This window comes from Carettochelys insculpta, chromosome 1 (genome assembly GCF_033958435.1).
Source record: "Carettochelys insculpta isolate YL-2023 chromosome 1, ASM3395843v1, whole genome shotgun sequence".
Classification (NCBI taxonomy): Eukaryota; Metazoa; Chordata; order Testudines; family Carettochelyidae; genus Carettochelys; species Carettochelys insculpta.
Window position 1 is genome coordinate 32,925,193 of NC_134137.1, and position 26,178 is coordinate 32,951,370.

Sequence of the window (26,178 nt, forward strand, 5' to 3'; positions counted from 1 at the left end):
GTGCAGGTGAGTTCCTGCAACTTGTGTCTGGCTATTACCACCACACCACCATTACCACCTTTGCAACAACTCTGAGGTCTGAGGACAGTAGGGGCTCTGGAATGAGATTCTTTGAACTAAGCTGTAAACCTTACATATCATGGAGAACACTTCAAGCCACAGGTGCTACAGCACCTTTCACCCCCACACTGCAGCAGATGCTACGTCTACACTAGCCCAAATCTTCGAAATGGCCATGCAAATGGCCACTTTGAAGATTACTAATGAGGTGCTGAAATACATATTCAGCGCCTCATTAGCATGCCGGCCACTGCGGCTCTTCAAAATTGCTGTGGCTCATCCAGACGGGGCTCCTTTTCGAAAGGAACCCAGGAACTTCAAAATCCCCTTATTCCTTCTGCTGTCCAGTAGCACTTTAAAGAATGACAGAATAATTGCTTTAATTTGATTCTGTAATACAAACACATTTTTTAAAATCAATTAAATTATTTTGCCACTAGTATTTCAAATTTCCCGGCGTCCTTTCGAAAATGAGCCCTGTCTGGACAAGCCGCGCCGTCATGCTAATGAGGCACTAAATATGTATTTCAGCGCCTCATTAGTAATCTTCAAAATGGCCATTTGTATGGCCATTTCGAAGATCTGGGCTAGTGCAGACATGGCCAAAAGCTCAGGGAAGGTTAAGCCCCTAAAAGGTTAAGTTATCCAGGTAGGAGAAAGAATGCTAAGGAGGGAGAGCACCGCCTCCCACCACCCCAAAATGGGACAGAAACAAATAAATAGAAGAAAAAGTAGCAGGAACAAAAGAAACCACCACCATATGCCTGCTCCTGCAAACACAGAGAATCTGGTGGCAGCATGCAGACTGTTTAAGGCCAAAACATTAATCTGCAGAGAGAGAAGATAGGCTAGATCTTCAGAACTGTGGGAGACACTTGACTTCAGAAGAGCCCTTCTGCAATGAATTTTCGTGGTAGAAGTCTGATTGCCTCCCCAGTGTTAGGATGGATTATACATCCTAACCAGTGTTCCCTATAAACTGAACGCTTGGGTGGCCATCCAGAAGAGAGCCAGATGCCACACAGCTGACCACCCGAGTTCCCACAGCTGAGGGCACATGTTTATATGGTTATGCACTTCTACACATGCCTTAGTTCACATAACGAAGTTTATTCTGCCCATGCATGGAATAAACTTAGAAGGAACACTAGTCCTACATCACATGATTCTTGTGAGAAGGGTCCCTGAAAAGGAAGGGATGAAGAAGTTGGAGATAGGTGAGGAGATGCTGAACTGGATGAGAGTAACCCATAAAAACCACCTTCAAAATCCAATTGAGGTAATGAGCTTCCACGAAAATAGAAGACAATCCCAGTGGTGCAAGGGAGGGGAAAATACATGCAGCACAGTATGAGTAGCAGCAGAGATTCTGAAATTCTGGATCAATGGTTCCAAAAACAATCCTTTCCAGGATGTTGCTGTCTGAAAGGCTACTGTAAGGACAGTCCTTAGTCACACTAGCTGCTTTCTTGGGAGTGGCCTGGATAAGACCACTGAGACACCTGTAAATCTACTGTATTTTCTCTTTGCCACAAAAACATATAGATGCTCAGAGATCATAGTGTCACTCAAGAGTTTTGAGAGAGAATGAAGAGACCTGTCTGTGGCTGCATTAAACAATTTGGGTCCTTCAAAAGAAGGTCCTAAATTGTTTTCGCTACCTGGACCAGAGGATGGCAGCCAAGAAGCTTGGCACATGGCTATTTCAATAGCCATAGAATATTGCAACTATATTGACAGCATTGAGAAAGTCCTGGAAAGATACCTGGCCTTCTGTTATGAGGACTTGAAATTGCTCCCTCTGATCATGTGGCAGGAGTTCAATAAACTTGCACTAGTTTGTAAAATTGTATTTTATTATCAGTGCTTGGTAATTAGCTATTTTGAACTGCAGCAAAGCAGAGTAGCTCTTGCATTCCTGAAGGTTGAGTCTTTTGATCTCTTTGTGGGATGATGTTGAGTGGACCCAACATTATCTGTTCTGTTCAATAACTGCCTCTATGACCTGGGAATTGGGTATAGAATGGTTGGGGAAAAACCCCAAAACATTCTGAGCTATTTGGTGGGATGTAGTATTTTCTGTCAGTCCATTTACACATAGTATAGTAGTTGGAGTTTGCCACACAGTAGAACATCATTGATGGGGCAAGGTGATTTTGCCTGGAGGAGATGTATGAAGAATATCCAACAGGAAATACTGGTGTTCTTGTGTCTCCTCCAATTAAAAATGCACTTGTGCCACAAAGGTCCTGAATGGCCTTAAAATCATCAGCATATCATGGCAGGGGTGGCAAAACTGGAGACACAGGTTATGATTCCTCCCCAAACAAAAATAAGGAAAATCAGCACTAACCCCTCCCCCTGCAAAATAAACTGAGCAAATAAAGGATTATATGCAAGAGGCAACAAGTTATGTAGCTAGTTGTGTAGCTAGATAATAGACACAACCATAGATAGATGACAAGGAACAGCAGTAGCAGCAGGTCTGCCTCCTACCTATATATCCCCATACCAGAATATGAGAGTGTTTGTGGGACAGACCGGGACCCACAGACACTGCTGACAAATAACTGATCACACTTCCTGATGTGGAGAACCCACAGGGACACTACTCAAAGAAAAACAAAAGCTTCTCAGTTCCTCAGAGCCTTTTAAATAGCGTAGTATTTAGTTTTTGCTGAAATGACAATGCTGTCCATGAGTTCAGAAAAGACAGCTTTCTGTAAGAATATCAGTCCTAATTTGATTCTAGTAACAGAGAGATAGCCGTGTTAGTCTATATACTATCAAAACAAAAAAGCAGTCCAGTAGCACTTTAAAAACTAACAAAATAATTGTTTTAATTTGATTCTCTAAAACCAACACATTTTCTAAATCAATTATTTTGCCACCAGTATTTGTACGAATTTCACTGCAAAAAGCAAATCTAAAAGCCACAAACACCAATCGTCAAAACACTGCATTAGTGTGATCAAAATCTATATCCCTGTAACACAGTAAATATATTCGGTTTATATGCTTCCAAATACACTTATTAGACAGGTAAACATGTTACATACCTGATTCCAAACATACAGTGAACATAGTTAAATAAAGCTCTTCTCAACATAGTTGTGTCAACACCTTCATGTGAAGCCATAGTGTTATACGTGAGGTTGTAGACCATTCGAAACTTCTCATCCAGGAGATGTCCAATATCAGAATAAAGCCTGTTCACAAGGGAGAAGCCATGATTTTCCCAGGTATAGTCCTGTAAGGGCACAAAGAAAAACATCAGGGATGCATAAATATGCTAACAGTGTCTAACCCACCAGATCCTCCCTCTGGTTTCCTCCCCAGGTGAAGACCTTATTCTCTATTTTGTCTCTCACTCTGCACTATTAATTTTATTCCCCTGCTGCCATCCGAAAGGCGGATTTTAATTGGTAAAGCTTCTGTGGTCAGTTCTGCTTTAGGTGCTGCAGATTTGGTTCAGACTGGAAAATAGCTACACAGATATTATTCAGCGACTGCTGTTTGGAAAACTCTGACCTGGAGCAGAAGGCTGGGAATGCGCTGTTCCTAAAGACATGACTTCACTTTTAGACAATGACTAAGGAAAAGTAGCAGCAATCTGAAAATGGTGCATGAGCAGCAATACTTTTGCAGGCTACTACTTCAACTATAACCTCTTTGGGGCACAGATTATCTTATCCTATGTTAAAAGTGCCTAGCACAGTGGTTCCCAACCTTTTCACTAGTGCAGACTACCAATCACCCCCCAAACCATTCACAGACCCCCAGCAAAGTCAGTTCTAGCCGCTACATACACTTCATTAAATGAAAAAGGAAACCACAGCATATTCTGAAATAACTTTGCTAGCATCTACACAATGCAACTGTTATTTCAAAATAATTTCGAAATAGCAGCTGGCTTATTTTGAAACAGGTAAACCTCACTGCAAGATGAATAGCGCCTAGTTTGCAACAGCTATTTCAAAATAGGGGCTGTTTAGACAGGGGCTGCATCTACACTTCAGTCCCCTTTCAAAAGGGGACTGCAAATGAGGCAAATTGGAAATGCAAATGAAGTACCAATGTACATATCTCATGCTTCATTTGCATAATTGCATTTCCAAACGAGAAAAACAACAGTGTAGATGGGGTTCTTTCAAAATAAAACACCATTCTTCCTAATTTTTTCCCAGGAAGAAGGGTGCTTTTGAAAACAGGGTTTTATTTCACAAGAACCCCATCTACACTGCTATTTTTCTTTTGAAAGACTGTCTTTGGAAAATGTGATTATGCAAATGAAGCATGTGATACGTAAATCAGTGCTTCATTTGCATTCCCCTTTCAAAATGGGACTGTAGTGTAGACGCAACCAGGGAATAGAGTCTATTTCAAAAGAAACCATAGTGTACCCAATGTCTATTTCGAAATAGACTGTGTGTAGATGCTGTATTTTGAAAGAGCTAAGCACTATTTTGAAATGCATTTTGTGTGTAGCAGCGTTATTTTGAAATAAATTATTTTGGACTAGCTTATTTCGGAATAACATTGCTGTGTAGACAGACTCTTAAGCTGTGTCTACACTACTCCTCCCTGTCAGAAAGGGCATGTAAATGCAGTGGATTGAAAATACTAATGAAGCACTGATATGAATATTCAGTACCTGATTTGCATAATAGTGGCCACTCACCGCATCAAAAGTGCTGCTTTTGAAATGCAAAATAGCCGTGTAGATGGGGTTCCTCTGAAAGGAAGCCCTGCTTTCGAAAGTATCCTTCTTCCTATGTTTTTAGGCTGCCATTATGCAAATGAGGTGCTGAATATTCGTAAACACCTCATTTGCATTTTGAGCCACTACATTTACATGCCCCTCCGAAAGGGAGTGTTAGTGTAGACGCAGCCTTACTGTGCAGCAGCACACATGCCCTTAAATTTATGAAGCCACGCCTTTAAAATGCTGTGGTTAGTTTACATTAAAAAAATAAGCGCATCCAAGTACCTGAGCTCGGAATGTTGGCAGATGTTCTTCTCCCCGTCGGGCAAAGTCTTTGTACCCAAAACCAGGATCTTCAATGTAGCGGGAGACATCCGACAGAGAAACAATTTCATCATCAAATGCTGAGAAGGACAGCAAAAGGCTGTGTTTAAGACAGATAAGTATGGAGGCTGTTGTAACCTTCTTTGATTCCCTCCTCAAGAAAGACTACAAGGTGCACTGACCATGATATTTTAAAAGTTTGCAACTATTTCTATGTACAAAGAAGAGGATAACATTTTGGTGTAGGAAGACTATTAGGAGAATTTCAATCAACTGCCATTCAGTTTATGATATTTACCTTGTGTATAATTTGTCAATTTCGAACTCATAATAATTTGCTTGATTTGCTAGTTTTAAGTTTTTTCCTCATATTTGCAAGTAAATATTCACATTTATTCTTACGCTCCTCCCTTTTCCAGAGATTTCCTAAACCCCCTCATTGAAACAATGGGCAAGATATTTTTAAACAGACAGCAGCAGTTTGGGATGAGTAATGGGAAATCTAGAGAAGGAGAAGATTGCAATAGTGAAGGTTTGAGATGATCTGGGAGTGAAGCAGTAATTTAGTAGCTGGAATAGGGAGAAAAAGTTCAGTTCTGAAGATGAAGAAAGAAAGGTTGAGGCTTCGTCATAGCTTGATTGAGGGGGTAGATATCAAAGATGACCACAACGCTACCTATAGTGTTAGGAAAAAATGAAGGTTTGATTCAATTAAAGGTGACTGGAGATAGCACAGGGCTCAGTAGAAAGGCAAATTCAGTTTTGGCTCTACTGCATTTGAGATTACAGCAGGCTATATTCAAGATAATATACAAGAGTGAAATGTAAGACTGAATGGAGTGGCATGTCTTTTACAGCACTGTTATAACAATGAAACTTTGTGACAGGGTCAGGCTAGAGGGCTAACTTAGAAGGGAGAGCAGAAGAGGAAGTTGGAGTGAGGTTAGGAGACAACAACAGAGAAGGTGAGAGTGAGAGAGAGTGACAAAGCTGAGGAGAACACCAGCACTGCCAGAGACAAAGGGGGTGGAGTGGTGTTGGGTGAAGAGTTCTCATGGGAGTGTTTGAGCTCCCCCCCCGGCAGGTGATGATGGGATCGGCCGAAGGCTGGGGAGGGCAGCTTGCCTAACTCAGGCAGACCTGGGGGTGCTTACCCCAGCCCACTTCAGCCAAGGGACAGAAGTCCAAACCACAGCTAGGGCATGTGCGGTCCAGACCGCAGTACTGAGATTATCTGTGAGACTGTGGGTAGAACAAGGGGCTGGAACCCAGGAGTAAGACTGAATCCGTCACACCCATAAATGAGATCAAAATATTCATATAGACTTGACACCTAAATCAAGGTGGATCCAGACTGCTGGCATTAAACATTAAAAAGGACATAGAGCAGTTTTTAAACTAAGAGGTGGGGGAAAGCCTCATATCAAAGGAGGAAGTTGACATAATAGGCATCTCAGAAACATGGTGGAATGAGGACAATCAGTGGGACACTATCATACCGGGATATAAATTATATCGGAAAGACAGAACAGGTCGTGCGGGTGGCGGAGTGGTACTATATGTGAAGGATAATATAGAATCAAATGAAGTAAAAATCCTAAAGGAATCAAAATGTTCCATAGAATCATTATGGATAACAATTCATTCCTCTAATATGAATATGGCATTAGGAATATATTACCGACCACCTAACCAGGACAGTGATAGTGATGCTGAAATGTTAAGGGAGATTAGAGAGGCTATCAAAATAAAAAACACAGTAATAATAGGAGATTTCAATTATCCCCATATTGATTGGGTGCATGTCACCTCAGGACGGGATTCAGAGATTAAATTTCTTGATGCCTTAAATGACTGCTTCTTGGAGCAGCTAGTACAGGAACCCACAAGGGGAGAGTCGATTCTCGATCTAGTCTTGACTGGAACGCAGGATCTGGTCCAAGAGGTAACTGTTACTGGACCGCTTGGAAATAGTGACCACAATATAATAACTTTTAATATTCCTGTGTTGGGAAGAACACCGCAGCGGTCAAACACTCTGGCATTTAATTTCAAAAAGGGGAATTACACTAAAATGAGGAAGCTAGTTAAACAGAAACTAAAAGGTAGAGTAATTAAACTAAAATCCCTGGAAGCTGCATGGAAACTGTTTAAAGACACCATACTAGAGGCCCAACTTAAATGTATACCCCAAATAAAAAAACACAGTAAGAGACCTAACAAAGAACCACCATGGCTAAACAGCCATGTTAAAAAGGCAGTGAGAGAGAAAAGGGCAGCTTTTAAAAAGTGGAAGTCAAATCCTAGTGAGGAAAATAGAAAGGAACATAAACACTCCCAAATTAACTGTCATAATGTAGTAAGAAAAGCCAAAAAAGAGTTTGAGGAACAGCTAGCCAAAAATTCAAAAAACAATAGTAAAATGTTTTTTAAATACATTAGAAGCAGGAAGCCTGCTAAAAAAGCAGTGGGGCCCTTGGATGATAAAGATATAAAAGGAGCGATCAAGGAAGACAGTGCCATTGCGGAGCGATTAAATGATTTCTTTGCTTCAGTCTTCACGGCTGAAGATGTTACAGAGGTTCCTAAATCTGAGCCAGCCTTTTTAGGCGACAAATCTGAGGAACTCACTCAGATTGAAGTGACATTAGAGGAGGTTTTGGAATTAATTGATAAGCTGAATAGTAACAAGTCTCCAGGACCAGATGGCATTCACCCAAGGGTTCTGAAAGAACTCAAATGTGAAATTGCGGAGTTATTAACAGTGGTTTGTAACCTATCCTTTAAATCCACTTTGGTACCAAATGACTGGAAGACGGCCAATATAACACCAATATTTAAAAAAGGCTCTAGAGGAGATCCTGGCAATTATAGACCGATAAGTTTAACATCAGTACCAGGTAAATTAGTAGAAACACTAGTAAAGAGTAAAATTGCAAGGCACATAGAAGAGCACGAATTGTTGGGCAAAAGTCAGCATGGCTTCTGCAGAGGGAAGTCGTGTCTGTCTAATCTATTAGAATTCTTTGAAGGGGTTAATAAACATGCGGACAAGGGGCACCCAGTGGACATAATATACCTAGATTTCCAGAAAGCCTTTGACACGGTCCCACACCAAAGGCTTTTATGTAAATTAGGTGGTCATGGGATAGGAGGAAAGGTCCTTTCATGGATCGGGAATTGGTTAAAAGACAGAAAACAAAGGGTGGGAATAAATGGTAAATTTTCACAATGGAGGGGGGTAACTAGTGGTGTTCCCCAGGGCTCAGTCCTGGGACCGATCCTGTTCAACTTGTTCATCAATGATCTAGAAAATGAGGTAAGCAGTGAGGTGGCAAAGTTTGCAGATGACACCAAGTTGTTCAGGACAGTCAAAAGCAAAAGGGATTGTGAAGAACTACAAAAAGATCTCAGCAAACTGAGTGATTGGGCAGCAAAATGGCAAATGAAATTTAATGTGGGTAAGTGTAAGGTAATGCATGTTGGAAAAAATAACCCAAATTACACGTACTACATGATGGGGTCAAATTTAGCTACGACAGATCAGGAAAGGGATCTTGGAGTTATAGTGGATAGTTCTCTGAAGACATCCACGCAGTGTGCAGCGGCAGTTAGTAAGGCAAATAGGATGTTAGGAATTATTAAAAAAGGGATCGATAATAAGACAAAAGATATCATACTTCCCCTATATAAAACTATGGTACGCCCACATCTCGAGTACTGCGTGCAGATGTGGTCTCCTCACCTCAAAAAAGATATATTGGCATTAGAAAAGGTTCAGAAAAGGGCGACTAAGATGATTAGGGGCTTGGAAAGGGTCCCATATGGGGAGAGGCTAGAGAGACTGGGACTTTTCAGTTTGGAAAAGAGGCGATTGAGGGGCGATATGATAGAGGTATATAAAATCATGAATGGTGTGGAGAAAGTGAATATAGAAAAATTATTTACCTTTTCCCATAATACAATAACTAGGGGACACCAAATGAAATTGATGGGTAGTGGGTTCAAAACTAATAAAAGGAAATTTTTCTTCACACAGCGCACAGTCAACCTGTGGAACTCCTTGCCCGAGGAGGCTGTGAAGGCCAGGACTCTATTAGGGTTTAAAAAAGAGCTTGATAAATTTTTGCAGGTCAGGTCCATAAATGGCTATTAGCCAGGGATAAAGTATGGTGCCCTAGCCTTCATAACAAGGGCAGGAGATGGATGGCAGGAGATAAATCACTTGTCTTCTGTTCTCCTTCTCTGGGGCGCCTGGCATTGGCCACCGTCGGCAGATGGGATGCTGGGCTTGATGGACCTTTGGTCTGACCCAGTATGGCCATTCTTATGTTCTTATGTTCTTATGATGACGGGCAAGGGTCAACTAACACTAAATATATGAAAAAAGAAAAACTAAGTATGCACATGGATAAGCATATAAATTTTCACAGGCAAGTTATGAGCACAGATTCTGATTCTGTCCGTGTGACACTAAAAGGTACTAAGGCAGCAACATCTCACACAGCCTCAGACAACCTGGCTTGTACCATGAAGCTACGTACATATTGCATGTGAGGGATAATGTACATGGCTGCAAAACGTTCTAGCTCCAGCACAGTGTGGCGCGCGCACCCGCATTTGGAACAACTATAAGGATCGCCATTTGAAGAACTAAACAATATAAGACTAGTGGCTTTTCGATACCAGTTAAAAACGATACGAAGGCAAGGAATTCTACAGGTTGATCTTACACCAAAAGTTACAGTAACTGTGCAGCTCTGGAGAGTTCCAACAATGTGTTACTAAATGCGGACAGGTTCTGTAGCAGGAATAATCTATCTCCATTGAATAAACAGGTAGCTTGATTGTGTAAATGCCTTTAAGGGAGTCATTTACCACATAGCTGACTGCATCTGACCCTGATATCAAATCTTGGCTCTTTTCCACATGCAATGACATAAAAAGTTGCCAGATGTCCATTGTTCACACTTAAAAAAAAAAAAAATCAGCTAACCTAAGGCTCACAGGGATGCTTTATCTTTTCTCTGGCTCATTAACCAATCAACACATAACTGTGTGGGAAGCAACTTTCATGGCACCTGCTCTAGCTAATCACCCCCTGAAGATTTTTTATGGTTTGTTTTTTTAAATACAGCCTGTTGACACCTAGTCAGTTAATCCCTGAATTTTATCAGTAAGAAAAGATGTATGACACAGTTTTGTCCCCTTCCAAGCAAGGTGGGGTAAAACAAACAGAAAACTCTGCCCCACATAGATTTTGTCCCATAAAGGGAGGCTTGGGACTTCACTATTCCTATTGATTTTACATAGAAGGTAGACACATACCATGGTGAGGGTAGCAATATAAAACCCTAAACTAAACAGAAACTGTGACAAATTACATGTATTTGCCACTGTTATCTAAATTGAGTGATCTTACTTCATCAGTGACTATTACATTCCAGACAGATTTTTTTTAGATCTAAGTATGACAGTTCAAAGGCAAAGCCATGTCACTAAACGTCAGGCAGTCTAAGCTGCTGCTTGTTGGTTCTTTTGACCAGAAAGTAATTCCACCCTCAATGCACAGAGTTTGCATTGTTGGCAGGACAATGTGCTGCTTATACCAGCAACCGTTGCAGCAAAACTTTGGTCTTGTTGAGGGGGAGGGATGTTAGCATCTCTGAACAACAAAAGTTTTCCTCTTTAATTATTTGTGTAGACTTAGCCTAAGTGATTCCTTCCTATGGCTAGACTATGATCTTTTTCCAGGATATCGGAGATTTCCTGGAAAAGGTCTGTCACATCCAAGAACACTTCTGGAAAAGCAGACACATTCTGTCACCATCCTGTAAACCTCATTTTACGAGGGAGAAGGAATGGCCTGACAGGGGAAGTTTTTCCAAATCTGTTGCCGTGTAGATGGGACAAATTTCCAAAAACCCTTTCTGGACAGAAAAGCAGAAAAAGGTATGCAAATTGCAGTGTGCAATTTGTGTATCTTTTCCTGACATTCCTCTGTACTCTAGCCTTAGTCTATCTGTCCCCATTGCGACAAGAATACCTGAAGAACAAGGAAAGAAGCGCTGGACTGGGGGGAGAAAGGAGTCTGGCTGAATGAAAGGCATCCAACCAACAAAACTGCAAAATCAAATAGTAAACAGAAATCTTTGCACTGAATTAAACTTGTTAAGTGTTAACTGCATTTTACCTATTATTTTCCTATAACCACTTAACAACTACTATCTCTGAGCTGATAATAAAACTTGCTTCATTTTTTATCTAGACTAGTATATTTGGACTAGTGTTTGGGAACCGCCATTTAAGGTAATGGGATTTGTGGATGTTATTTTCCATTAATAAAATTCCAGATTTTGTAAGACTTTGTATTGTCCAGGAGAGAGTTGGGCAATATGACACGCACATTTCGGGGGACAAATCTAGAAATGGGAATTTGCTGGTGTTGCTCTGCAATATAATTCAGAACTAGCTGACTGCAGCACTCACTATACAGCTGGGAGTAACATACATGCTGGAGGTTGTGCTGTGACTCACAGTCCAGGAGTGGTTTCTCTCACAGCAGAGCAGCAAAAAAGGCAGCCCAGGCTAGAGAACTGAGTGGATGGAGCTATTTTATACCCAGAGTACAACCTGGACTAATGTCACACACATGTTAAAAGGACTTTGGCTATAACTTGTCAATGGATGAAACTATTATTCTCAGGAGTTTAAAAGAGAAACATAGCAAGGCAGACTCCCCGACTATGAATTTTGAAGTATAACTTAGAAATAAATTAAAAATGTTTTATGAAACCTCCCTCATAACAGAAGCAAGGGCTATAGGATAACAATGCAACATCTCAAAGAACAGATCATTTCAATCCAACCACTTCTCACCTTGAGATTGTCCCCTCAGGAGAAGGCTGAAGTTCAATGATGGAGTAATGTAGGGAAATCTGTACTGCTATATTTGTATTACACTTATTTCTTGAACAGAAAATTTCAGCTTCCAACACTACGGCTACGTCTACACTAGCCCCTTCCTTTTGGAAGGGCATGGTAACAAGCCACATTGGCAGATGTTCGTGAGGTGCTGCCATGAATATGCAGTGCCTCATTAGCATAATGCCAGCTGTGTGTGGTTCAAAAGTGATGCTTTCAAATTGCGCGCCGCCAGTGTAGAGGGGGCCTTTCGAAAGGACCCCCCTGGACTTTGAAACCCCTTCTTCCTAAAACCAAATGGGAAGAAGGGGCTTTCGAAGTCGGGGGGGGGGGTTCTTTTGAAAGGCCCCTAGCTACACAGGTGGTGTGCAACTTGAAAGCAGCACTTTCGAATTGCGTGTGGCTGGCATTATGCTAATGAAGTGCTGCATATTCATGGAACACCTCATTAGCATCTGCCAATGTGGCTCATTACCATGTCCCTTCAGAAAGGAAGGCACTCCTGTAGACACGGCCTATTTGAAAACGTTCCAGAAGTTTGCTATTCAAAATTCCATTAAGGAATGAACTTGGATATAAAGACGTACAGCAGTGTGAAAGAGCCGTTTTTCCTGAAATTGTGGAGAAGTTTCTTATCGAAAGAAAGATTGAATTTTAGTAACAATGATGGTTAATATACTTGGGAACTAAGAAAACTGAATCAGACAGCCAGTGACATATAAGCCAGTCTTACTGAGTTGTGAAAATCCAGATTAGAGTAACTGCTGAAGTCTACTAACTGGACTGGAGAATTCTAGTTAAAATGGAGTAGAGAAAGAAGGGGAGACAGAGAGGGTGAAGTACCTCCAGTAACCACTAGAAGACTCTCTTTCTTCTCTTTTTCAAAGCGAGTTGCCATTTCTTCTTGTGAGGCCTCCTCTTCCTCCTTTTCTTCTTGCAGCCTCTTCATTCTTTCCATTAAGGCCTCCAGCTCACTCAAAGAATCTGCAAACTGAAAAAGACCCCAAAAAAGATACTTTGGAAACTTAAAGTAAATGGCATCATAGTTGTCTAGGAGTCAAAGCTAAAATTCAATATTCTTAGGGGTTACTTGAATCCGTGAAAATCCAGGACATGGTGCATATTTCTTGAGTGCATTGCATGAGATGCATTTTTAAGAAGTCTTTCACAAAGGGCATGTCCATGCTGCAATGTAAGCCCCAGGGACTAGTGGGACTTGAGTCAGCTGACCCATGTTAGAGAACCCTAGGTCTGAACATTGATCCTGAAGCTTAATTGTACATTCAGCACACAAATCAATCACCTCCCAGAGTCCTTAATGCCATCCCAAAACATGGCTGCTCTAACCTTTTGATTGTGATGCACTATCAGAAAATTTTATTGCTCACGCTGTCCATTAAAGGAAAGTTGAACAACATGCCAAGAAAGCTGGCACGGGAGAAATTTTGCTACGTGGGCTCCCAGGCACTGGAGCCAGCAACATGGTTGATGTGACTTTTGAAGAATTTGTTGCACTTGATTTTCACTCCTGTGTCAAGGAACAGGTAGAGCTTCTATGAGGGACTGCTGGACACCTCAGTAGCTTCTGCTGATCTAACAAAGTATCAGGAAGATTTCTGGATGGAGTAAAAGGAGACTGTGGCAGAAGTGGAAAAGTGCCACGCATGGCAGACTGACTCTTGTAGATCCTGCTCAGTACGATCAGCATAGCCACTGATGTCCCCTACATAGACGAGTGCATGCTCACACGCACAGGTTGGTGGGATCATCATAGAGTCATGCAGATATGGGATGACAAGCCAGAGAATCCTAAAGTTTTGCATGAAGAAAGTAACATTCCACATTTTCATAAGCAGCTGGCTCTGACTCATCAGCACACAGACACACAAGACCACTCTTGTCTATCCAGAAGCAGGTTGGCATAACTGTCTGGAAGCTCACCCCAGAGTGCTACAGGTTTGTTGTCAACCAGTCTAGTGTTTGAAAGTCAACTGTGGGTAAATAAAGTTTCCTGAGGCAACTGGGCATTTGGTTTGACCTAAGTGGCAGACATTAAAGATATTCCAGATGTAACTGTTGGGTTTGAAAGAACAAGGTTTCCCAGTCGTACTGGGCCACTGAAGGAGTCATGTACCCATAGTCTGCCATCCTCAAGGAACATATGAGTACTAGAGCTTTGAAGGGTACTGTTCCACTGTCATGCAGGACCTCGTGGAGTATGGATGCAGATTCATGAGTATCAGGGGCTGCTCTGGAAAAGATCACAAGGCCAGAGTTTTTTTGCTGGTTATGAATCAATGTTCGTGGACAGGATGGCCTACTATGACAATTAGATTTGGGATACGCAGTTACTGTTAATTCTGTTATTCTGAAGGAACCTGTGAATCCCCACCACCGCTTTTGTCTTGCCTTATGAAACCATATCCGGATTACAGAGGCTCTGGCAAAAGACAGTTTAATTGCCCTCAGCAGGTGTAGAATGCTTATAGAAAGTGCTTTGGGCAGGTAAAATCCCACTGGAGATTACAGAACTGTTTGGATGCCAGAGTCATCAGTGCTGTTGTCTACATTACTGTGGCTTGCTATGCTGTTCACAATCTTTGTGAAGCCAGAGGTGAGCCATCTCCTCCTGAACGGACACACGATGGTGGTGGGTTGCTGAATCAGTGCACTCAGAAAGAAAGTGCACCTCTCACAGCTTGAGCAGGTTGTTTCCAGGCAACAGAAGTCAGAGATGCTTGGTGCTCACAAGTTAGGAACTTACAAGGGCCAGTGGAAGAGAGGGAATAGTATTTTTAAGAATGTGCTTGATGAGGAAAAGTCAAAAATTTATTTTAGTGGTGGGGAGGGGTCTGGGCTTGACTGCCATGCAATTAGCTTATGAATTACATGAAAAAAATAAAGAACTGTGGGGGGTGGTGAATGACAATATTACCTAATATTAGGGGGGAGGAAGAGCTCAGTGGTTTGGGCAGTGGCCGGCTAAACCCAGGACTGTGAGCTCAGTGCTTGAGGGGACCATTTAAGGATTAGGGACAAATAGATTTTAAAAAAAAAAAAAAAAAGGATAGTGCTTAGTTTTGCCAAGAGGGCAGGGGACTGGATTTGATGACCTCCTGAGGTCCCTTCCAGTTCTACAAGACGTGAAATTATTGCACTGTGGATGGCTGTAACTAATTGTATGACATGATGAAGTGATAGCAAAAGCTTTCTTTATGACATTAAAGCTTTATGTATCTTGTTTTAACATGTCTATAACAGTTGCCCACTGCTAGGCAGGGCAGCTGCTGGTATAACACCCCAAAACAAATGACAGAATAACCTATTCAAAGAAACACAAGAGCAGGAAACATGACACAAGTCCTCTATTGCTGCGTATCCCATTAATGTACATTCTCCTTTCCCCCCTCTGTTTTCTATGCACTTATCACCAAGGGAGCTGGGATGAAGATAGCCACACACGGTGCAGAGGAGACAAGGCTGAATGAGGTTTTCTTGCGTTATCCAACCACCCATGGAGCTTGAATGCATGGGCCACCCTAACACTGAGTTGTCCAAGTTACTAATGGTCTGAAGGTATATTTCATGGAGGGGCAGCAAGGGGATGCTCTTCCAGGTATGATGGATGTGGGCTCTGCAACTGTCCTCCTCCCTCAACTGTTCTTGTTCTAGGAACTATATATGCACGTGCCTTCTCCCTTGGTGAAATCCTGTCTTCCAGCTGTTGCTCCAGTCTACTTCCCTTTGCTGCTGGTACCAGATCTGCTCATCAACCCTCTCGACAACCTCAACCATAATATCAGCATGGAAACACTTCTGCTTGGAATTTGTGTGAAGGTAAGTTGGGGCAGGGGGTGCAGTTCGGGATACACAAGAGCCAGTGAAGGTCAAGAGTCCTGGAATAGGACAGCAAAGGTTTATGTTTAAAACAGCTTAGTGGAAAAGCGCAATTCTTTCTTATGGACTCTCTAGCCCATAAAATGTTACATTTCAAAACTGAACCAAAATATATTTGTGAGAGGGATGCTTCCATTCATGGAATCTCTCTGGGCATGTCCTGGGTAACTATTATTACAGAAGTGCAGAGACAATGGTAAGTTTGTAATTTTAAACGGCTTTCTGTTTTTAAAAAAAATTGCATAACACTTGGGTTGTGAGGGGGCAGCAAATGGCCTTGTAACAAAAGGCTTTTCCTTTCAGGCCTTTCACATTTTGGAGGATAAAATTAATATTGTGGTGCCCTATTTGTGAAGGCAAGTGCTACTCCTAGATGCTGGAGGGGGAACCTGCAATTTATGCAGGAAAATACAGAAACATATAAACTGTGTCTACACAAGCCCCTTCCTTTCAGAAGGGGCATGTTAATGAGCTAGTTCAAAAGATGTTAATGAGGCACTTCCATGAATATGCAGCACCTCATTAGCATAATAGCAGCCGCGGCGATCTGAAAATGCAGCTTTCTAATTGTGTGCCACCCATGGAGAGATGGACCTTTCGAAAGGACCTCCCAGTCTTCAAAAGCCCCTTCTTCCTATCTGGTGTTAGGAAGAAGGGGTTTTTGAAGACTGGGGGGTCCTTTCAAAAGGTCCCTCTCTCCATGGGTGGCGCACAATTAGAAAGCTGCATTTTCGGATCGCCGCGGCTGCTATTATGCTAATGAGGTGCTGCCATGAATATGCTGCGTCTCATTACAATATTTCAAACTCACTCACTAACGTGCCCCTTCAGAATGGAAGGGGCTCGTGTACACACAGCTACATTTACTGAACAGCATATCTACGGGTAGATTAGACTAAATCAGTTACTGAGGGAGACCCTGGAAAATACACCCTTCCCAGCCTTGTGACTATCAATCTGGAATTCCTCTATCAGGAAAAGTGTGCAGCCATCAGCAACCAGGATTGGGTCACAATCCATGAGGAAATTAACGTGACGCTACATTAGGTTACACATGGCTTAGCTTTTTACGACTGCATGAAAACACACAGGACTCCACAGCCTCTCTACTCTCTGCCCACAGCACATTTCTGGACAAAAATTCCTACCCCAGTCATACCTGGGAGAAATGATTTTGTCACCTGCAGACTTCCTGGACTAAGTGTGGAAATGGAACAGTTTCCCAACTGCACAGATGGAGTTCACTGTTTCCAAGCGGCTCCATAGAACACTGACTGAATACAAGGCTACTGACTCAGAGCTGTTACTACTTAAAGGAAAACATAAATGACCCTAGCATACATTTGTGTAAAAAAGGACTTTTAAAGCAGCTTTTTATTGTGTGCAAATCCCAGTTGCCATTTTGAATTCAACATGGGGGAAGGAGGGAGAAGGCAGACAACAAGACACTGGGTTAATCTGCCATCAGCAGATTAGTGGCCAGAGTGTCTCTCAGCTTTTCCATTGGTTTTTAGAATAAAAATCCCTCCCATTACTGTAATAATGGGACTCAGACTTACTAGGCACAAGTGTGACTTCTTTCTCCTTCAGGTTTGCTGCAGGCTCAGCAGCAGCCTGTTTGTTGGGCTGGGGTTGGAGGGAGCTTCAAACAGAGATGTGAATATAGAGCTAGAATTTGATTCCACAGCTTGCTCTGTGTCTCAGAAAAGGGAAGTTACTCACTTGTGTGGTAACGATGGTTCTTCGAGCTGTGTCCCCATGGGTGCTCCACAGTAGGTGTCGGGCTTGACCTGGCACCGCAGATCGGAAAATTTCCAGCAGTCTCCGTCGGGTCACGCATGCGCCGATGCGTGCCGGTCCTTCGATCCGGTCTCCGCCAGTTCCTTGACCAACTGCTCCAGATGCTCTTGAAGAACACCAAACAGAACTCCGAAGTGGGGAGGAACGGGTGGGTAGTGGAGCACCCACGGGGACACATCTCGAAGAACCATCGTTACTACACAAGTGAGTAACTTCTTTCTTCTTCGAGTGGTCCCCGTGGGTGCTCCACAGTAGGTGACTACCCAGAAGTGACCCCAAATAAGGAGGTGGGTACCCGAATTATGTGCAGCTTGCCCTTGAAAGGACTGCTGTCGATAGGCATGTATCCTCATCGAACACCCGGTGCATGACATAATGCTTGGCGAAGGTGTCGTAAGAGGACCAAGTCGCCGCTCTGCAGATGTCTTTTAACATGAGTCCTTTGAAGAAGGCCGTCGATGCTGCCATCGCTCTGGTGGAGTGAGCCCTGGGAGGAACTAGCTCATGACACAGTCTTATGCAGGATACAATGTGATTTGAAAAATTCTTTGTGAGGATAGGCCTTCCCCTTTCGACCTGGGTGGGAGAGGCACCAGGAGTCTGTCCGTTTTCCGGAAGGGCTTAGTTCTGTCTGTGTAAAAGGCCAACACCCTCCTCACATCTAGTAGTTGCAGCCGCGCCTCCTTGCTGGAGTCGTGAGGCTTAGGATAAAACAAGGGTAATACTATTGGTTCGTTACTGTGAAACTCTGAGGAAACCTTTGAAACGAAGGCTGGGTGTAATCGTAAGATCACCCCTTCCTTTGAGAATACCGTGCAGGTCAGCGTTGCCATTATTGCTGCAAGTTCGCTCACCCTGCGGGCTGACGTAATCGCAAGAAGGAAGGTTGTTTTCATGGTAAGTAACTGGAGGGGGACCATGGCCAATGGTTCAAAGGGTGGTCCTGACAGCATGTGGAGGACCAAGTCCAAACTCCATGACAGTGATAGCGGTTTCCAAGGGGGGTACAGGTTTGCCAGCCCCTTTAGGAACCATGTGACAATAGGATGGGCAAATATGGTTGGCCCTTCCTCTTTGTGTTGAAACGCTGATATAGCTGCGAGATGGACCTTTAGTGAGGACAGGGAGAGTCCATCTCGTTTCAGCTCCAGCAGGTATTCTAGAATTACAGTTGTAGGGATGTCCAGAGGAGCTAACTGCTTGGAAGAGCACCAGGAGATAAATTGTTTCCACTTCTGCGTGTAAGTCCTTATGGTGGAAGTCCTTCGACTGCACTCCAAGTCTTGTTTTACTCCCTCCGAACATGTGCCTCTAAGGCGCTGAGCCATGGATTAGCCACGCCTGTAGGCGGAGTCCTTGAGGATGTGGGTGCACTACGGACCCCTGAGCCTGCGTGAGAAGGTCCAGCACTACCGGTAGGGGGAGTGGCGGGCGGCATGACGTGCAGAACCAGAGGAAACCACTGCTGTCAGTCCCAGGTTGGGACTATAAGTATTATGCGTGCTCTCTCCCTTCTGGCTTTCTCTAGAACCTTGTGGATGGGATCGCATACAGTAGAAGGCCCTTCCATGGAACCATGAAGGCATCCCCCAAGGATCCCTGTCCTATGCCCGCTTTGGAGCGGTACTGAGGGCATTTCTTGTTGGTGTGGGTGGCAAACAAATAGATTTGGGGAAACCCCCATTTGTGAAATACTTGTTGGAGCAGATCGGAATGGATCTGCCACTCGTGCATTAGCGCAAAGCGTCTGCTTAGTTGGTCCGCGTTCACGTTGTGGACACCGGGTAAGTATGAGGCTTTTAGCGTTATATTGTTGACAATACACCAGTTCCACAACCGGACTGCCTCCGCGCATAGCACACGGGATCTGGCCCCTCCTTGTCGATTGATATAAAACATTGTGGAGGTGTTGTCGGTATTGATCCCGACTACTTTGCCATGCAGGTATTTTTGAAACCGTCTGCACGCATTGAACACTGCTCTGAGTTCTAGTATGTTTATATGCAATGTCTTTTCTGCGGGGGACCATAGCCCCTGAGTTACTTTGCTGCCGATGTGTGCTCCCCATCCCATGTAGGATGTGTCTGTTGTAAGAAAAATCCTAATTTGTGGTTGGTGGAAGGGCACCCCTACTAGTAAGTTCTTGGGATCTGCCCACCATGCCAGCGATCTTCGCACCTCCGTTGTGGGCGACACTGCCCTGTGGATGGTATGGACTATTGGTCTGTAAATGCTCGCCAACCAATGCTGCAGGCTTCACATATGTAGCCTGGCATTTTGTACCACAAACGTGGTGGTCGCCATGTGTCCCAACAGTTGTAGACATGTTAGGATTGGCACTGTGGGGCTGTACATCAGTACTTGTACCAGGGATTTGATGGTGTGGAAACGGGCATCAGGCAGGTATACTCTTGATGTAACAGAGCCTATGCGTGCCCCTACGAACTCTGTATTTTGCGTGAGCTTGGTCTTTGATTTCGAGAGGTTGATAATTAGGCCCAACGAGGCGAATGTGTTTGTAGTGACATGTATCATGTGTAGGACCTCTGCCTTTGAGACTGCCTACTGAAAAGGGGTCGTCCAGGTATGGAAAAATGAACACACCCTACCTGTGTAGGTAAGCTGATACTACCGCCAGCGTTTTGGTAAAAACTCTGGGCACCGAAGAGAGACTGAATGGAAGAACTCTGTATTGAAAATGCTCCCTGCCTACTTTGAAGTGGAGAAAACATCTGTGTGCTGGGTGTATTGTTATATGAAAAGTACGCATCCTGTAAGTCAAGGGCTGCAAACTAGTCTCCATCGTCCAGTGCCGTGATTATGGAGGCAATTGTAGTCATCTTGAAACGCTGTTTGCGTAAATGTCGGTTGAGGGCCCATAAGTCCAGGATTGGCCTCCAGCCTCCTGTCTTCTTCTCTGTTAGGAAGTATCGTGAGTAGAAACCTTTCCCTTGGAATCATTCGGGTACTCTCTCCACTGCCGCTATAAACATGAGATGGTCTACCTCCTGTTTTAACCTTGTCTCATGAGAGGGGTCCTTAAGAAAGGACTGGGTGGGAGGTTTCGGTGGCGGTAGTGATTGGAAGGGGATCGTGTATCCCTTGGCTATAATTTCCAGTACCCATTTGTATGTCGTGATGTTTTGCCATTGAGAATAGAATGGTTTGAGCCGATGGTAGAACATGTGCTGAGATTGGCATTGAGAGATGGTCTTGATATTGCAGTCCTTGACATACCCATCAAACTTGCTGTCTCAGGGCTTGCCCCGAGGGTGCACGACCCTGCTGGGGATGTCGTCTGGGGGCCCTATACTGTTGCTGCTGTTGGTGGTGCCCTTGGTCATAGCCCCATTGATAATGTCCACACTGTGGTTGATAAGCATAGCACTTTTGCTAGGGGTAAAACTTCTTCCTCCTGTACGGGGGGATATATATGCCCAGGGTCCTAAGTGTGGCTCTCGAGTCCTTGCTGGAGTGTAGGACCGAGTCGGTTGAATCTGCGAATAACTTTTGTTTATCAAATGGAAGATCTGCAATTTTTGTTTGCAGATCTCTGGGAATACCGGACATCTGGAGCCACGATTCCCTACGCATTACCACGTCTGTGGCTGTGGAGCGTGCTGCTGTGTCCGCCACATCCAGGGCAATCTGAACTCCTGTTCATGAGGCTGCGTAGCCCTCCTGGACGATCGCCTTCAGCACCGGTTTCTTGTCCTCTGGAAGGGAATCCACGAGGGAGGTAAGTCTGGAGTAATTGTCGAAGTTGTGGTTTGACAGGTGTGCTGCATAGTTTGCCATTCTCAGTAGAGAAGGAGTAGACCTTCCTGCCGAACAGGTCTAATTTCCTTGCATCTTTATCTGACCCTCCTGATTTATATCGGGGTGCCTTGGATCTATGCTGTGATGATTTGACCACCAAGGAATTTGGCTGGGGGTGGTTAAACAGGAATTCCATGCCCTTGGCTGGAACAAAGTATTTCTTATCCGCCCTCTTATTTGTAGGTGGGATGGAGGCCGGAGTCTGCCATACGTTGGTGGCTGATACCATAATCGCTTCATCTAGTGGGATGGCGATCTTGGATGAAGCCGAAGGTCTCAAATTTTTCAGGAGTTTATGATGTTTCTCCTGCACCTCTGCTATTTGAATGTCCTGTGTGTGCGCTACCCTCTTGAGCAGCTCTTGGAATTGCTTAAGGTCGTCCAGGAGGGAGATATCCCCAGGGACAACCGCCTCATCTGGGGAGGACGAAGAGGTGTCACTATGATATACCTCCTCTAATTCCTCTGGTTCCTGAGCTTGTTCATATGCTTGCTCTTTTAAGGGTTCTGAAGGAAGGTCCAGGGACTCTGGACCAGTTTCCGCAGGAGAAGGCTGTGTTCTTCTCACACAGTGAGGCTGTATGAAGGGGTGTTGGCAAGATGTGGGTGGGGATCTACCCCTGGATCTGGACCCCCTGTGCCAGTGTTCAGTATGGTAAGGACGGCCATGACAACAGGGGCAAGGGCCCGGTGATGGAGATCTGGACCATGACCAGAGCGTGTACATGTGGTGCCTAGAAGAGCATGACCTCCATGATGACATTGACAATGGCAGAGACGCTCTGTGATAGTATTCATAGGGATCCATACTGGAGATTGGTGAAGGTTGCCTAAGCCAGGGGGGTGGTGGTTGAAGAAAAGGCGATGGAGGTCTGAAGCAGGGTGTTGGAGTTGCTGCCCAGTGTGCTGTGTCTATCTTGGGGGGAGGAGGGGGAGCTAGGCGATAACGGCAATGCGATGACGTCCGGAGATGGGCTACGGTGCCAGGTTTTGGCTTTTGCTTTGCTCCATCCCTGAGAAGCAGGTGCCGTCCCCTCCGGTGCCGTGGCCGGTGCCGCTTTGCATGGTGCCGCGCAGGTAGCTTCCTCCAGCAACGTTGGGTCCTGTGCTTGTTACCCTTGTTCCGGTGCCATCGGTACCGCAAGGCTCGGTGCCGTGGGAGTCGGTGCCGCCGATTCCAGCACCTGCCGCATTGGCGCCTGCGGTGCCCTCGGTGCCGACTGCTTAATGGTCGGAGGCCCAGGCACAGCTATGTGCACTACAGTCTTCCCACTACGGGCAGCCAGCAGGTCAGGGCCCTGTGCTCCGCTCGTCCTGCTCGCAGATGTTACCAGCAAGGATCGAGCTGGGAGAGGTTCTTTTTCTTTTGCACAGAGGAGGTTAGGGAAGCCGCTTTCCTCTTGTGTGACTCTGAGGGCCCCACTTTATGGGGCTTCTCTGATGGTTCAGGTTGGAGGGCCTTATCAAATAAAATTATCTTCAGCCTCATTTCCCTGTCCTTTCTGGCTCTGGCTGTAAGCTTAGAGCAGTGAGGACAATTTGTGGAACGTGGGTCTCCCCGAGGCAACGAATGCACTTGCTATGCCCATCTGAGGCAGGCATGGCCTCGCGGCATGACTCACATTTCTTAAATCCTGGCGAAAACATCTCTGCCCAGGCGTTTAAGTCTTTGAATGTTAATAGGGCACTTAGCGGCTAATCAGTTCTGGAACAGATAACGTTCGTGGCCTTTAGGATAGCGGACCGCCTAAGGCGGCCACCTCTGTCCTCTCTTCTCCCCCTTTTCTTCTTCTCTCTCTCTTTTTTTAACTATATACGCATATAACACAGAACAGCTTCAACAGTGTTAAACTATCAACTAATAACTATTAACAGTAATAAACACAGGTTTTATCTGTCTCAGGCGTTGGAGCGGATTCCGTCTGCAGCCGTTGGTGGTTGAGAAGGAACTGGAGGGAACCGGATCGCGCACGTGACCGAAAGCACGCGAAGGACCGGCGTGCATCAGCGCATGCAAGACCCGACGGAGACTGCTGGAAATTTTCCAATCTGCAGCGCCAGGGCAAGCCTGAAACCTACCGTGTAGCACCCACGGGGACCACTCGAAGAACAGTCACTTCCTGCTCTTCTCTTGGTACTTGCTGTTAGCTTCCAAAAGTTCCCATGAGTGAATTGATTAAGCTCTTCAAAAGATGGACATGAGGATGGAGAATTGCCTAAGATGAAGTTCTGGTCCCTGGTCTTTCTTGCAGCTTAATCCACTCCAGGGCATAGTCATCAATGAAGAAATTTTTTTTAACACTCCCAGCTTTTAAGTTAAGTTATCTCCTGGTACTTTGGCTGAAGGCCACAGTTTTATTCACTTGACACTGAAGATTCACCAAAATCTGGCTGTACTCTTATGACCATGAAGCAACATGCTTTGCAAAAGCTGCTTTCTGTTGGGCCTCCACTGCAATCACAGAAGGCTCTCTGATGGTGTGTTTGCAGCTCACTGATTAGACAATGGAAGGCTTACCACTGACTTGATGAGCTGCTGCCATATGCCAGGGAGGGTGGCTTCCATTTCAATTGAGTTGACTGAAGACTGCTGGCAGAAATTTGTGAAATTAGCCCAAAGGATTGTGGGATACTTGAGGCAGACACCCAGAACAAAAGTTAAGTGGGGCTGTGTCTACACTGCAAACCAACAGGGGTTGGACACTGAGTCTTGGTGTGAGTTAGGGTTGTACCCAGCAGCCCTAGCTACCAGCCCTGGTGAACATGTGTGTTGCTGAAAGAGGAGGTAAGCTTGAGCCTGATCCTGGACTTACAATGCAGTGTAGACATATCTGAAGTTATCCAGGAAAGGCAATGAACAGCGATGGATCCAGGAGCACTATTCAAGCATATCTCACTGTATTATTGCAGCAGAGGTGATTGAGAAATGCAGACATTGTTTGAAAACAAAAGCTGTAACCATAATGTATGTTGCATTATTCACTTATCCCTGAATAAACATTGGCATATACTCTGGAAAACAATTTTTAATATTAAAATTGAATTTTCTGGTTCTAGTGCTGCTGACAGCCATCTTACAACAAGTCATATGGTTTATGACACCAGCAATATAGGAGCTCAAACTAGGAAAGCAGACCGATATTCTGTTCTATTTAATGTTTTTATTAATCCAAACTTCTTGTTTTATGTATAAATTACAAGGAGGAACCCCATATACATCTCGTAGTGACAAAAGGCCAGTTACAATTGTACTGCACTTATTGCTCAGATATGCATAACCGAAGTCTGTTATTTTCTCTCCTTTCAGTCTCTTACTTGTGAAAAGTTATTTTTTGTTAGTAAGCATCTTAACTGCTACCAGTTAAAATGCATCAAAGTTGCACTCTGATCAACCTGTAGTACAATTTAAGACTTCCTTTTCAAAAGAACAAATTAAAATTTTCAACTAATGCCCAGGTTTACACAATACAATTAACTGGAGAACAAAATTCAATCTGCTGGTTGGTTCTGGAAGAAAAATCGTAGACATGAGGGAGAATGGAAGCTTTATTATGCGGCATCCCTGGGAAATCGGGGTTGCCAGACAATAAAATGTGATGGTTATTTGAGCTGGGGCTGCTGGCCGGGCATGCAGGTTAGCTGATCATGCCAGTTATCCAAGTGCCAGATAACATGGGTTTTACTGTATGTGTTGTCACCTGCAAAAGTGTTTCAAATACTGATTTATTTTGACGTCACTGACTTTAAATAGGACACAATTCTGATGATCATGTTGCAATGTTTTCCATTTTGATCATATCACATGAACCTGTGGCACTCAAACAATGATTTATACTATTTAAAAGCTACAACTGCCAGCTTTCTACAAAAAACAGCTTTAATCTACCCCAGTAATTCAAAAGAGCAGTTATTAACAATCACTTTGCAACTGAAGCTTATGATCAGAATTATGCGATTCTGAAGCTCATATATTACTGATTGTCAAGGCTAAAATAATGTTATACGCCCCAGAACCCTAGCATTCCAATAATATATAAAAGCAAATAAAACAGAAAACCCCAAACCAAAATTCAGGCTTAAGTAGGCAAGAGTAGCAAAAGACTAATACAAAACAGAAGGAAGCAAAAGAATATTCTTGCATCACTGACCCCAAAGCTGCTACTTGTGAGGGATGTATTTTCTATGTTGTTGTCATTGGCAAGATCACAGACACAGAAATTGTTGACTGCTATAAGTCTGAAGCCATTAGAAGTATGCGGATCTCTCTCTGGATTAATGCCACTACCAAATACAAAACTTGCCAAGGCATGATAGTGTGCCAAAAGGACCACAGCATGTACCAATTCAGGAAGAGACCAATTATTTTCTCCAGTCTTGACAAGTTTCTGGAATGAGAGCAAAATAGAGAGTAAATATATGTGCATTAGAGACCAACACAGAAAGTGTCTGAGAATGTATTCTACAAATGAGATTAAGCCCCAGCTGCCAAAAATAATTTTTCTTTCATCCCAAACCATGCCTAACCAAAGAGTGGTACACATGCTGTCCTATTTTCCATTCAGTTAGCCATATTAGTATGGTGATGTGGGGGGGGGGGGGAAAAACCAAACATTTTTATTACAGGAATGGTTACAAAATAACTTAATATC

The 26,178-nt window shown here is 43.9% G+C and overlaps 1 protein-coding gene across 1 annotated transcript in view; it reads right to left on the bottom strand.

Moving 5' to 3' along the window:
* The window catches only part of SESN3 (sestrin 3), a 92,651-nt gene that overhangs the window by 15,360 nt on the left and 51,113 nt on the right, over nt 1–26,178 (bottom strand). Inside the window, exons 5-8 of the mRNA XM_074984380.1 lie at nt 25,678–25,914; nt 12,857–13,004; nt 5,051–5,169; nt 3,120–3,310 (exon numbers count right to left, since the gene is read on the bottom strand). Coding sequence (XP_074840481.1) covers nt 3,120–3,310; nt 5,051–5,169; nt 12,857–13,004; nt 25,678–25,914 — 695 coding nt within the window. The remainder of the gene's footprint in view (nt 1–3,119; nt 3,311–5,050; nt 5,170–12,856; nt 13,005–25,677; nt 25,915–26,178) is intronic.